The sequence below is a fragment of the Electrona antarctica genome (genome assembly GCF_951216825.1).
Source record: "Electrona antarctica genome assembly, chromosome: 22".
Classification (NCBI taxonomy): Eukaryota; Metazoa; Chordata; class Actinopteri; order Myctophiformes; family Myctophidae; genus Electrona; species Electrona antarctica.
The window spans coordinates 6,518,426-6,532,923 of record NC_136805.1 but is presented as its reverse complement, the minus strand read 5'-3'; the positions used below and the strand labels follow the sequence as shown (position 1 = coordinate 6,532,923).

At 39.3% G+C, this 14,498-nt stretch overlaps 3 protein-coding genes across 3 annotated transcripts in view; all 3 read left to right on the top strand.

The window, feature by feature from the left end:
- LOC306914807 (kelch-like protein 24) overlaps positions 1-14,498 on the top strand; it is a gene marked incomplete at its 5' end in the record, with an annotated part of 245,141 nt that overhangs the window by 143,418 nt on the left and 87,225 nt on the right. The gene's annotated exons all lie outside the window — the stretch shown is intronic.
- Positions 12-3,568, top strand: LOC306915710 (uncharacterized protein). The gene is made up of 6 exons (XM_079493246.1): positions 12-95; positions 956-1,102; positions 1,178-1,309; positions 1,704-1,814; positions 2,529-2,687; positions 3,441-3,568. The coding sequence occupies exons 2-6, from the start codon at positions 1,046-1,048 to the stop codon at positions 3,495-3,497; spliced, it is 516 nt and encodes a 171-aa protein (XP_079349372.1). The 5' UTR covers positions 12-95; positions 956-1,045; the 3' UTR covers positions 3,498-3,568.
- LOC306915831 (interferon a3-like) lies at positions 5,850-9,771 on the top strand (the record flags this gene model as incomplete). Its single annotated transcript, XM_079493470.1, has 6 exons — positions 5,850-5,906; positions 6,489-6,554; positions 7,261-7,338; positions 8,012-8,161; positions 8,778-8,855; positions 9,673-9,771. The coding sequence occupies 6 exons, from the start codon at positions 5,850-5,852 to the stop codon at positions 9,769-9,771; spliced, it is 528 nt and encodes a 175-aa protein (XP_079349596.1).

The window sequence follows — 14,498 nt, the reverse complement described above, 5'->3', positions numbered from 1 at the left end:
TGTGTGCCAATGATCCCTCCAGATTTAACAATCGAGGAGGGAACCTTCTTAAAGAACAGAAGCACAGGTCTGATATACAGAAAGGCCTGTCCAAGGTGAGCAGATCGTTAAATGTTTTCTATAGGCACAAAATGCATTTGTCTGCACGCTTGCCTGATGACAAAATGATCACCGATAACTCTTGGTATTCAAATGCTACCCATAGAGGCCCACTTGTTTTGGTTTTGTAATTGGCATTGCATGTGTCGACTATGCCTAGAGCCAAAAAAGAAACTCCCTGCCCTGCATCTCCCACAACAAACGGAAGGTTTGGGAAGTTACTGCTTACTGCATGGTTGGTGCATAGTCAACACTGGCCAGTAGGTGGTGCTCTTTAAGCATGTACTGTATGATCTTGGTTCAACAGGCCAATGCATATGGCCATGGCTTGCAGTTGAACTGCAAGCTTAACCCTGGCAACCCTATTTAAAGCCTGTCAAAAATGGCAGTTTAAAAGCTCATCTAACCAATTGTGAGCTTGTAGATTGACCATTTTGTCTTCACTAAATACAGGGATGAGTCATTTAAAAAATAACAGACATTTTGATGAGACAAAAGTGTCAGGTACTTTATTATTATTTATTTTTTTACATCATGCATTACTGGTGTTACTACAATTTACAATTTAGGCATTTAGCAGACGCTCTTAATCCAGAGCGACTTACATTAGGCAAGAACAAAAGCAAAATCCTCAGTGTTAAAAAAAAATCACACCCGTGTGAACTGAGTGGTGTAATATAGCCTGTCTGACGTAATGAAATCATGTCTGACGTAATGAAATCACACCCGGGTTTACAGGGTGAACATGGCAACCATGCTCATTTTTTCTGCACAGACTAACAAAGCCAGTTGTTGGAGTGGTTTACACCACTCAAAAATGACCCGGTTTGGTGTCAATGTCCTGTTTCGTCTCCAGCTCGAGAAGACCCTCAAGGCACAGGTTGAGGCGTGGCAACAAGAGCACGGCAAGGACTTCTTTGTTAACGGGCAGCAGTTTATCAACTACATGGCAACGAAGTGGAACAACCTCCAGGCAGAGAAGGAGCTGGAAAAGATGGAGAGGGTAAACCACACTGGACTAATAATCAAGTCATCTAATTTGTGAACGGTTTTTCAAAACGTGTTCCTTTTTTAACAGCAACAGAAGAAGCTGAAGCTAAAGGAAGAGGAGATCCGCTTCGGCACTACAAGAATGACCCCAGCCAAGAGGCGCCTGGCAGCCACTCCCACCTTGCCAAAGGTCAGCTCTGCGCCTGCCAAAATGGCAAAGGTAAGATGCTGTGAAGAGTTGTTGTGGTTCATAGCAATTGAATGAATACAAAAAAGAATCTAACCCATTTTGACCTGAGATCAGATTCTAAAAATGTCTTCTACATCCTGACAGTTTTATGAAAAGGCTATGTTTCTATGTCAGTCGTTCTTCGATTTTTCAAAAATAGCAGACCCACAAGCTCGTAGCGCGCCACTCGGTGGCGCGCTATGATCTTGTAGATCTGCTATTTTTCAATAGCTAAAGCATAACATAATGCTAACACCAAAAGGGGTTCCCGCCCAGAATGGGTGTATATGGATTTAAAAAGTTTTATAATAATTAAGAAAATTGTTGCAGCCCTAGTTCATTTTAAAATCATTCTGCACGGTAACCCACTACCTTCATTCCACAGTCCACCAGCTCCCCAACACTCTCCACATCCAAGGCTGCCCACACTTCAGGCTTTGGAACAGCTAGCCTTAAGATGGCACTCCACTCCAAGACTATACTGTCTTCTAGCCAGGTATGTTCACACTGATCTCCTGCCATGGTTTGTCTTTTTGAGTGCTGCAACCACTCCCTTACGGAGTTATGTGTGTGTGTGGGTGGGTGGGTGGGTGCCTGGGTGTCTGGGTATGAGCACGAAAACAGCATGGTTGTTTTTCACCACCTGTGCGCAACCTAACACACACACAGGCACGCTCGTCAGGAAAGTTGAAAAACATGTATTCAATGAGATTTCATCACTGGCAGTGTGGATGTGGTGTAAGGCTCTTTTCTTTCCTCATGAGTTCAGACAGAGTAGTTCATAGTGGTACAATGAACCTACATTCAGGCGAGCAAAGTCCCAAGGAAAAATAAACTACAAAAAAATGAAGTAATGACATGTAGGGAGATATTTACACTACTATAAATGAAAGGTGGGAAAGCATGCCAATTTTGCCAACGTTTTAACCTGGGTGTTTAGAAATGCAAACCGCAAGTAAGTCCACCTGAGTATTGACAGACTGTACTGTACCATCCTGTATGTACCACCCTATATGGAAAAGGTTGACTTGTTCTTTTAAGGAGGTTTAAACATTATGGGTACATTAATCATTGGGGAAAAAAATAGAGTCCGCAACACTGGTGTTGCTCTATTATCTCTGTTACATTAATCATTGGACCATAAATTATCATCACACCTAGCTCTGTTTTAGTTGAAAGCAAAATGGTAACTCTTGGTGCCCCTCCCCAGGGCGAGAGAACCCCTGGACTGGGGAAGCCTCGGCGTGCACTGGAAAAAACTAATGAGAACAGCAACCCCCAAGGCTCCTTAAGCCCAAGAACCAATGAGAACAGCCCCCAAGGCTCCTTAAGCCCAAGCTTATCTGTCAGAAGCTACTCAGAATTTGCGGTAAGTCTTTGACTGTACACCAGGGGTGGGCAACTTTGACGATGGAGAGGGCCACTATATTTCCACACTCACTCCAGAGGGCCACATTGCATATTACTGTCGTAGCAAAAATAGCCGATCTACAAGCTCAAAACGTGTCGCAATGTGACACGTTTTGAGCTGATATGTAGTAGTTTCATTTTTATTTTGTATAATGAGTTTCATCATTTCAGATGTGATGCTTAATGTTAATTTGTTGACCGACACTGTAGGTTTATGTCTGCCTCTCCACTGCCAACTTAAACTTCCTACACAAGACCATAGTTAAAAATGCCTCAATGGAATAGGGAGACAACCTCCGAGTCCAAACAACTACAGATGGATTTTCTAGTTCTAGAAGTCTTTGGTTGAACTCAAAACATCAGAAGGAATTTCCTCTTAGAAGAGCAACATGTTGGGTGTTTTATCTCCTCTGCAATATACAGTCTATGACTGGTTTGTATGCTGGTTTGCATGCCATAACATTATTGTTTCAATTCTTGAGTTCTTAACGAAAAAGTGAATTATTGGCTAACCCTGCACTAAATACTACCTACCGTAACATCCTTCAGGTACCTTAGTATTGGCCATTATGTTTCTCTGGTTATTTCACAGGTGAAATGTATCTTGTTTGTATCAGTATTCAAATCTCTAACAGAAATGCCTAGTCTAAAGACTAGCAGTGCCTCTTGTATGTGAACAGTTGCTGGAATGATGCTTTTCCTTTCCTTGCAGCAAGAATTAACCATGGAAGGGCAGATGAACTCAACTGAAGTCTCGCATCACCAGTAACCGCAACCAGGAGCATCTAATGGCAGTATTGGGCTTTTAGTTTCAAATATCCATAACCTGGATCTCTAAAATCCACATTCTGCATATCTACAATATTCTTACTAGGAGAAACTACCATTTCATATATCTACAATGCAAGTCTTACTAGGGGAAACTACCATTTCAGATATTCAAAATAAAAAAAACATTCCTTACATCCATAATTTCATTTTGTACATCCAAAAATACATTGTGACTAGTAGAAATCTAATTATGGATATCCACAATTCATATTATGACTAGTGCAAATGTAATTTAGTATATCTGAAATGGTAGTTTGTCCTATTAAGAATTAAATTATAGATATCCAGAATGTTTTTTTTTTTTTAGAAGCAGTTAGGATATCTGAAACTAAAAGCCCCATACACATGACTGTCAAAAGTGATGTCATTCCTCCTAGGAAGAATGAGGATATGGACAGTTAGGAGGAATGTTGAGGGTGGTTTGATTAAACGTTTTAAAAAAAACGGCTTGCCATAGACTGTTTAATTGTATAATGTATAACTGTATAATTTGTTTTTATAGAATTTGAAATAAAATGTTATATTGTCACACGTGTACTTTGTGTCTATTTGTAATGAATGCATGAAGCGTATTTTTCTTACCCTGAACTCCACATTTAAAACGATGGTCCTCGGTTGAAAGCAGAACTATGTCCTTTTCTATATCGGTGTTTGGTTGTCATTTATTCCCCACGTACTGCAGCTTACTGTACGTATATCTGCTGCTCATACTGCATAGATACTTTTCGTTTTCACTTGATTTGAAATGATGTCATTGCACCTGAAGGGTCTGAAGTCTACATTCACACAGGTTTCATCATCTGTGCTTAGGGAGTTTACTAATTACTGATAGTGAATGGTATCAATTCAATCTTTATTGCAGACTCAGGGGAATCCATATCACAGTACAAAACAACGATAGATTAAAAAAATAATAATATGGAAAGAAATATACAATATAAAGAGTTCCACAATGTTCAGTTTCGAACATACAGACAAGTTTGCCAATGGTTCCACAGTCTGGAGGAGAACCTGACAACTACGTAACGGGTTAGTAATGACATCAATGATGTCATTTACTGACTCAGATACTCTGCACATAAATCTATACATAAGATTGCGCTGCAGAGCAGGTGGGGACCCCAACACTGACGAACATGTGGCTTGCACTGGAGCTTCTTGGAGCTCTCAGTAGCAGCCTCATACAGTCATTGTAGGCCACTGTCAATCTTATATGACATTATGTTGCCACTGCCAGATTATTGGCAATTGCTATCATTACTGTAGCTCAATGTGAGTTTATGTATGGTGTAACTGCTATATAATTTCACAGATCAAAAAGTACTGTATTTATATAAACACTAGTAACACACTCAAGCAGTCTAGCCTAGTGTTCTGTGGTTTACAACGGTCTTCAACAGGTGGTCTGCCAAATCCTTGACAGGAACTTCCCTATTCTGGCAGGAACACAAAATAGATCTACAGGCTTGCTGCAGTGCTGTGAGCTTTGTAGGTCGGCCAGCTTTGGTGTAGTTTGGGGGGGGGGTCGTCTCACTGCGAGGCGGTGTGAGCAGTGAGGAACAGTCAAAACTAAATATAATGCCTACTAGTGCTTGTCAGGGTGGGGGTCCCCAGTTCAAAATTCTTTAAGGGATCTTGTCCTGAAAAGTTTTGGAACCCTTTATTTACACAACACTGATCGTGCTCTCAACTTGTGTCAAGTCTATTATGAAAAGGTTTAATCTGCAACACAATTTCATGTATTTCATTTCATGTCTCTCAGCTAAAGGGCCTGAAAAATGTTGTGACAACACCTGTTTTACAACATGGGCATATCTGAAGTTCAGCCCATTAGGGCTCTGAGTAGGCTAATCTTCACTAAAGCAAACAACTGGTAGGCTACAAACTTGGGAAATGTCTCAATATGAAGCTCACTTGAAAATGTGTTGCGGCACATGGAGAGCAGAGTTTGACAGCTAAGTTAATTCTCCATTTAGATAACTAATTTGTTAAGGGTCATCGAGCTAAATAAGAATTATCAACTGTACTTTCCAAGACCAGTGGACCGCTTTCTGAACCGTTTACAACCACTGTCAAGTCCGGAAAGTGAAACAGGTGAGCCTTATTCGATTTGTTCAAGTATAAATGGAACTGAGAGACATGGCTAATGGTAAACTGGTCTTCGAAAACCACATTTATTTGTTTATTATTACAAAGGATAAACATACCATTCAAAATGTTCACCAAGATATTATTTTTTTGCTTGTGTTTAAATGTATGCAGCCATGGGATGTCGCTAAGTTGCAGATGGATGGAGCATAAGTTCAGACAGTACAGTGAAAACTCGTTGCTTTTGCTGGCTAAGCTGGTAAGTGGCTTTTGGTTACTCACAGGATGACTGAAAACTATCTTTTGACATCTTTCACTAGTTGTCAGAGTGGACAGAGTGTGTCTAGTGTGTGATTTGAAAGAAATTGAAAATTAAATTCATATTTTTGTTTTACTGCCCATTATATGAAGAATTAAGACATGTATTATTTTGTAAAATGACAACCATCTGTGTTAACTTTTTCTGGTTAGAGGACTACGAAAAGCTGGAATTTTGTTTTAGGAAAGGTATTTTTGCTTTAGTATGTTTTTTATGCAAAGCGTGGGAAAAAAGGCAGAATGTTTTGTTTGTGTAAAAAAAAGAAAAAGAAAAACTGTTTATTGTACACAATGCAATACTGACGCAATGATTTGTATGGTGTGTCCTATAAGTCCATGTGGGCTGGGCGCCTTGGGTGCATGACACAAAAATAAAGAATCTATCTATCTATTAGGGATGTTGAAAAAAGTTGAAAATCGACTCGATTGTCGACTCATGCCTTCCGCGACTCAAAAACGTATGAGTCGAAAAATCGTTTTTATTTTTTTTGTCTGTGTGACACTGCTGTGCTGCGCCTGTCAGTCAGCGCAGCTCCTCACGTGCATGCCCTGGCTGCTAGAGCCTGCGGCTAGACCCCATCGTCCAAGGGTGTGGGGTGAAGGGGGAGGGTATCTTAGCAACACTGAATGCTCTGTCCCATTGGTCGTGTGCTCGTATCATGAGCCAATGGCTGCAGCTCTGAGCCTCCCAGACCCCAGGTTCGCATTCTCATTGCTGTTCTGAGCTGTGAGCGCTCTTCTCTTCTTGTGAAGAAAGCAGGACAGCGTTGTCAAATAAATCCCGCCGTCATTCATACTGTATTTATTCCCCGACCCGACATTAAAATACGGAACAACGTGCGTCCCGTATCAGTTCATTACGGGACTTGTGACAGGCTGCTGCATACAATTGAGAGTTGTGACTAGCTGATAGCATAGCAGCCGATAGCGCCGCTGCTCCTTCAGTGTCGTTGTTTACAAAATAAAGTTTATTTTTTATTATTGGGCTTTGATCATTGATGCAAATTCTAAACATATGGATGCAGCTGCAGACGTTGTTGCTTAAAGGAATGCATAGTTGCGTTCTCCTCAACTGCTGCGCAGCAACAACAAAAATAAAAAAATAAAAAATAATGGAAAAAAAAAATAGGAAAAAGTCGATCGACTCGTCGATTTGCGGCCTCGATTTATCGATTTGCCAAATATGAGTCGTTTGACATCCCTACTATCTATCTATCTATCTATCTATCTATCTATCTATTTATCTATCTATCTATCTATTTGTCTAATATGCTAAATGTTTGTGTCAAACGTAGGGTGGATCTTTTACAGAGGAGGATTCTGCTGCAGTTCCCTTCCCACATGGCCTGTACACTCGGGCATTTAAAGCATCGGTAAGTTCCGAGTCATAAAATGTCTTAAATTCTTAAACATGGGGAAACGTGGGGTATAATCTCCATCCTTTTCATTCTGAGACTATGGATATGTGAGGTTTTTATAATGGACCGGTAAGCAGTTTTAATTGGTACTTAATAAACATTAATAGTAGGCTACTACTGCAGTAGCTTATCAATTTGGCCGGCATAACTGCTATACCATTATAAAGCATTCACGGTTTACTGATCTAAATGACAACACACCTGCTGAGGAGGTATGTTGTCGTTTAGATCCATTTAATTATTGATTGGATGAACAATTATTCTTCTGGGGCTGCCTAAATGCCTAAGACCTATACAGTATGTATGCTGATGTAGGTTATAGTTCATTAGTAAATGTTATAAAGGACATAGTTATTATTTCTCTGTCTGTATTCATTATTAGTTAATAGTGCTATCACCTATGAATAACTAACCACTACTCATAAATAAATTGATAAATGAAATGCAGTATAGTAGGCGTTAGGCTATGTTTATCATTTAATCAATCAAATCTACAAAGTAAAGCAATTGCATTGTCACCTGCTATAGAGACAAAATATTGTTATGTTCTCAGTATGCATAATGTAATAACATAGGCCTACTTCTACTGTAGTGTAGTGGTTTATCAGCAGTTTCTTTCTGTTCACAGCCAGAGGACAAGCTTGCCTTCATTGTGCAGACTATAGAGGAGATGGCTGAGCTATTTGAGGAGGACCTGGACGCTGTGTCCTGGGACGACAGCAGGGTGGAGGACTTTGTTAATGTCTTAGTCCAGCAGGGCGAGGGCCTACGCTCCTGTGTAAGCATTGTTTGACCTGTTTTATACTTTCAATAATGCTTGAAAATAGCCGATCTACATTGTCTTTGAATACATTCTAGGTGCTTGTTTGTGAAATCCCGCAGAGATGTAAAATAGGATATTATACCACAATTGTTACGACGTAGGTCGCAGTTTACTATGAAGACCTGCATCTCCCGTCAGTCAGTCCATCAGTCACGCCTCGTGACACGCTCCATATATGGCCAATACAGAATTCATTCAATATGTTGATCTAACCTCATCAAACCCTTAGATCTCCATATATGGAGCTGACCTGTTCTGACATTCCATATAATTATTGATCTGACCTCATCAAACCCTGTACACTCAAGACACGCTCACATATATGGCCAGTACAGAAGTCGCAGTTTACTAGTGACCTTGCCATTTAGGGCGAGGTCGCTTCTCGCCCTCAGGGCGTCTTAATTAAGGGTGTATGTATGTGTGTGTATATATATATATATATATATATATATATATATATATATATATATATATATATATTTAAGTGTATTATTATTTGAATGAACTGAATAACTAATTACACGTTGGTTGGATTTATGCGATAACCAATTATGGTATTATTCTGTTGTAGATGGTGAATCGGATGAAAAAGAGCAGGAAGGTGCACTTGTACTTCAAGAGGCTGTCACACCATGTCCTGGAGCAGATGGTGAGAATAATCTAAGAATAACCTCCATTTGGGCTCTTTATTGAGGGTTCACATAATAGGCCTTGCAAAAGAAAGAATAAGTCTGCACACCGTTTTGAAAGCTCCTCCAAAAACTTTATTTACCAAGGTGGGTAAAATTAAAAAACGCAACGTTTCGGCCTCTGTGGCCTTCGTCACGTATACTCAGTACTCCTGACGAGTGCAGTTCGTTATTTTTGTTCGATCACCCGTTGAATTAGCCTGGGATGTGCGTGCACCTCCTGACCACTTTCACATAGGCCATAGCATTTTGTTTATTAAACCACGTTCAACCTGGCAGTCTCTATTTTAGGTATATTATTCTAGGTGAGCATTTTCAAAAGATTTTAAAAAAAAATGCCGGGAGTAGCAGATCTGCAAGCTGACCATGCTTTGCAATGCAATGCGCTGTGAGCTTGTAGATCAGTTTTTTTTTGCTGTAGTGCAATAACCCCTGTGGTCTTTGAGGTGGTTGCAAGGGACTCCCCAGCTAAATGAGTTCATATACTGTAGTATCAAAATTAGAGGCCGATTCTAAAAGCACCTTCTAAATCCCAGTGATGTAGTAACTAAGTACAATTTTCAGTACTTTTACTTCAACTCTACTAGGCCTACATTTCAGAGGCAAATATTATACTTTTACTCCACTACAATATTATTGAAACAACACAATTAAATCTTGTATAAGGGGTTCCTGACTCAAAATGTTTGGGGTCCAAAGCCAAATACATATTAATTTGGGTGTCTTTTACATGAAAAGGTTTGTGAATGGCTGCTCAACACTATTTCCTGTCTGCAGGGTCACAGCGCTGAGGCCTGGGAGTTGATCAGGAAGGAGATCAGAAGTCACCTTCTGAGACTTGACCTTCTGGCTTCTGCCACATTCATCGCAAACTGAAAACTCTTTCTCTCCATTTGATGTATTATCTAATTTAATTTTTTTATATTTATTTATTTATTTATTTATTTATTGGTCCATTTATAATTTATTTGTTGAATAATGCTAGATATTTGTAAAATAATTTATTTTTGTATTTGTTATCTTATGCATATGTTGATGACACGAAATACATCTTTTATATGTATTTATATATGCTATTCATTGTAACCTGTTACAGCAATTAAAACAAGATGAAAGGCATTGATTGATACTATTCCTTTTATATAAAATAATTTATTGTTTTCCCATAATGCAAGGCTGCGTTCACACGGGTAGATGCAAAGATACAAAGATTCACAGCTTATTTGTCGCTTTGTATCTTAAGTTTGAAGGCGGTTCAACTTATTTGTAGCTTTGTATCTTTTGCAGCAGCTACAAGATTTGTAGCTTCATGTCGCTGGCTTCCGTTGAAAATGAAATGCCTCTCAATCCCTGTTGAGTAACAGAGTTACAGAGTGGCTGAATTAAGGGCAACTATGTGTCATAGTCATAGCAGAATTGGATTTAATTTGTGGGCAGCGGTGGTCGAATGGTTTGTGGAGCGGTCTTGATACCTGAAGGTCGCCAGTTCGAATCCCCGGACCGACATGTTAAAATTACCACCGCTGAAGTGCCCTTGAGCAAGGCATTGAACCCCTACCATGAAATGTTCTATGAGCAGGGTGTGGCTGTAAACAAGCATCTCGAGCTTTATCCACTTCCCTGGATAAACAAAGAACTTTGCTTTGCTTTGATGGCATAGTTATATTATTGAATAACAATATTACACAATGTTATTCACAGTATGATCAAGAGGTCAGAGGTCAAAATAGGTTTTATTGCAGTTAAAGCAAAAGAGGTTAAATCAAATGCAGGTCCACGGAGCAAAGCAACTGTACACACAAAGCAACATGACTTTGGTATATCCATGTCATCTGACGTTTTGCTGAGGACAGCAATGATGGCAATGTCTGTGTTCTTCATGATGAGTCAGATTCATTTTTAGACACCAATGTTATCAAGTCAGGAAAATAATGTCAAGTGTATTGCATTCATATATGAATTGCATAGTTCTGACATGCCAGAATAAATTAATGCAAAGATATGTATTTTTCACACTACTATGTTAATCAAACTGCAACTGTGTAAACTCCACTTCATGGCATCGTTTTCAGGCTTCAACTGACAAATTCTGTCCGCCTGTGATCTTGTCCCTTTGCTCCACTATCAAGTGAAGTGCAGGTGCAGCCAGGTGGTCTGTGAGCCCTCTAGAACACTGCTTCCCAAACAGTGGGTAGGGACCCATCTGTGGGTCGCAGACACATTTTTATGGGTCCCTTATTTTTTGTTTCCTAAATATTGTTTTTAATTATTATTTCAAAACATTTTCAAGAAACATTCCCAAAAAAGAAAAAGAAAAAAAATCATGAATTAAAAACAAATTGCAATTCTTTTTCCAGTAATTTCTTAAAGAAATCAAAGAAAAAATCTAAGAAATTCCATATTAGAAAACAAATGTTTAAGAATAGTGAAAATAGCTGATCTGCTATTTTCACTAGTTTGGGTCCCGCAAACGTCTAATCTCTCTTTTGGGTCAAGGAACAGGCTAAAAAGTTTGGGAACACCTGCTCTAGAGAAGTGATCAGTCCCTTTCCCATGAGGCCTCAGCTCCCTCGGGCTCAGTGTACACAGAGAGGTCCTGGTAAATATCTCCTCCACATGTCCCTATCGCCAGGCCCTGCTCCCACAAAGAGACAGGAAGAACACATTTGAACCCATTCTCGGTCTGTGGTCACAAGGAGGCCCTTCCCGTTGTCTTAAGCAGCCGCTACCCAATAATGACTTCAACATGTACAACATTAAATACATTCTGGTTACATTTTCTGTTTCTCCATACTCCTATTACTCCATAGACAATTGTATTGTTTAGTGAAATAATCACCTACACATCATTCAAATGCAACAGGAAGCAACAGCAACACTAGACAAACAAACTATGCTATGATGTGCTCACTGGAGTGAGGTGTGTGTGTGTGTGTGTGTGTGTGTGTGTGTGTGTGTGTGTGTGTGTGTGTGTGTGTGTACACACAGCTGTGAGAATAAACCATGTTTCCTGTTTGTAAGACAACTTAGCGTAAGTGTCAAATTACATTTCATGATCTATAGAATTACATTTTTATAATAGCAAAATCTGCCAACTCCTACAAACCTCATAGATGTGATCGATTTCAGGCTCCTCATAAATGGCTTCCTGTTTTTTCAGCTGTACGAAAAAAATACATTGGACAACATAAATAAAGTATGTACAGTACTGTAGTTACACGTTTAAATTGAACCACCCAGGCCAAAGCCAGTAGATGTATATGTATGTATATACGTACATAGAAGCCATTTTGATAAATGGACAACTCTTTTTGAATTTGTCCTGCTCTCTACTCACCAACAGATGGTTGTGGATCAGTGCAGCAGCAATACACATAGCCAACATCAGACCTTGAATGAAGATAAGACCGTCTTTCATCTTACTCCTGTAGACGGCATTGTCAATGTTAATGGGTCCTATGAGTATGCCAGAGAGAGAGAGAGAGAGAGAGAGAGAGAGAGAGAGAGAGAGAGTTGTATATGTGACAAAATGGTAAATAAATGGTAAATGTTGCATTTATATAGCGCCTTTATCCAAGGCGCTTTACATAGATTGTGCATTACATTCACCCATTCACACACATTCAAACACCGATTGCGGCAGAGGCCATGCAAGGTACCAACCAGCACATCGGGAGCAATTTGGGGTTCAGTGTCTTGCCCAAGGACACTTCGACATGTAGACAGGAGGAGCCGGGATTCGAACCGCCGACCCATGGATCATTGGACGACCTGCTCTACCTCTTGATCCACAGTCTCCCCGACACATATTTATAATTCAATATGGGTACATTCTCCTTCTACAGCACTGCCAGTCTGCCACCCAAGTGTGGAATCTGGAATGCCCGGAACCCTTCCCTAAAACAATGCAGATCGCTGGCATCCTTTAAAAAAATCCACCTTTCAGCAGGCAAATATCCCTTTGATCACTGCCCCCCCATCGCCTCTTTACACCCCTTCTTTTTTCTTCCACACTCACTACATTTTGTGATGTTGAATTTTGTTATTTTTCATGTCATGTTTATTAATTCATTGATACATAGTTCTGTCTAATAAAGTATTCAATCAATCTACTCACTGAAAACTTGTAGCTCAGTTCCTGGTCCCCATGTGTTGTTCATTTTACAGAAATACACGCTGCTGTCCTCTATGTCCACATTTTGCAGGATGATGGAGGTGGCCCTGTTGGGTGTCTTTCCCAATATACTGACCCTCTGTCCGATCAACACTTGCCTTCTCTCTGCGGGTGCCATGTTGTAACGAGAGGCTTTGTACCACTGGACTGGCAGGCTGTGCTCCGTGCACAAGCAATGGATGACCACGGTCCGGCTGGTTTTGATCCCATAGAAGCGCGGCCTCTGGCTGACCTGCAGATCTGGGTTCAGGGCCACTGCTGGGACAGTACGAGTCTGAGGTAACGGATGTTATGTTTCCCAAACACTCACTCGGACACATTTTTACAGGTCCATTTATATTTGGTTTCCTACATTTAGTTTTTTAATTGTTATTACCTTTTCAAAAATCATTCCCCAAAAAGCAACATTTTCATGAATTAAAAACAAATTAAATTAGTTTTTTCAGTAATTTCATGAAGAAATCAAATTCAAATCAAGAAATTCCATAAATTAGAAGACTAATTAAGTAGTAATGAAAATGAAGCGGCTCGTTGTGCTTGTAGATCTGCTATTTTCACTAGTTTGGTTCTTAGGGAGGAATTTCTCTCTCTATCAACTATTGTGTAATAAATGTAATAAAGCAGAGTTGCCTGAAATAACACTTTACTAAAAGTAAAAAAACATATATTTATAGTCACAGTCCAATTTGACTTTGATATTGACAGAAATAATGATGAATGGATAATCCCAGTTAGGGGAGAATGCTACGATGTGTACAGTATCATTCATAATGTGTAATTTCATAAGAAATTATAATGACAAGTGGAAGTTTCTGGCTGCTCTGCTGCAATGGTTTTAATCAAGTAATATATCAATAAACAGAGTTTCAAACACCATAAAACACAATGTAATACAAACATACATGCAGACATACAAATATATATACAGTATATATTTAATTATATATACATTTCATTTATAATAGAAATCATTTACTGAATTAGAATTACGCTATAGTCATTCATAGTATATCTTATTTTGCACTCATTTTTGTGCAAAAAGAGACTTCCTCATTTAGTAACAGATGGCCGGGAAGTGCTGGTGTTGTGACTGAACTAACATGCAAAACAGTTGCATTTAGTTAACTATGTGGTCAAAAGACATTTCTAAAAACTAAACAAAGTAGGCTAAGCATGCAGGAGCACTATGATAATTGCATATTATTGAAAATATTAATAATTAAATATATTTGTATTAATTTATATACCAATATAATGTACACACATGAAGTGACTGCATGTGCTCCGTTCAAAAAGGAATGGAGAGATAGTGAAATAAAACGTACCTGAGAAGCTGGCCAAGGCGAGTATGTATCCACAGCATCCAACCTGAAACCAGTACATGATGAAAATAATAAAACAGAGGCTGTAGTCAGATAAAAGCTATGAA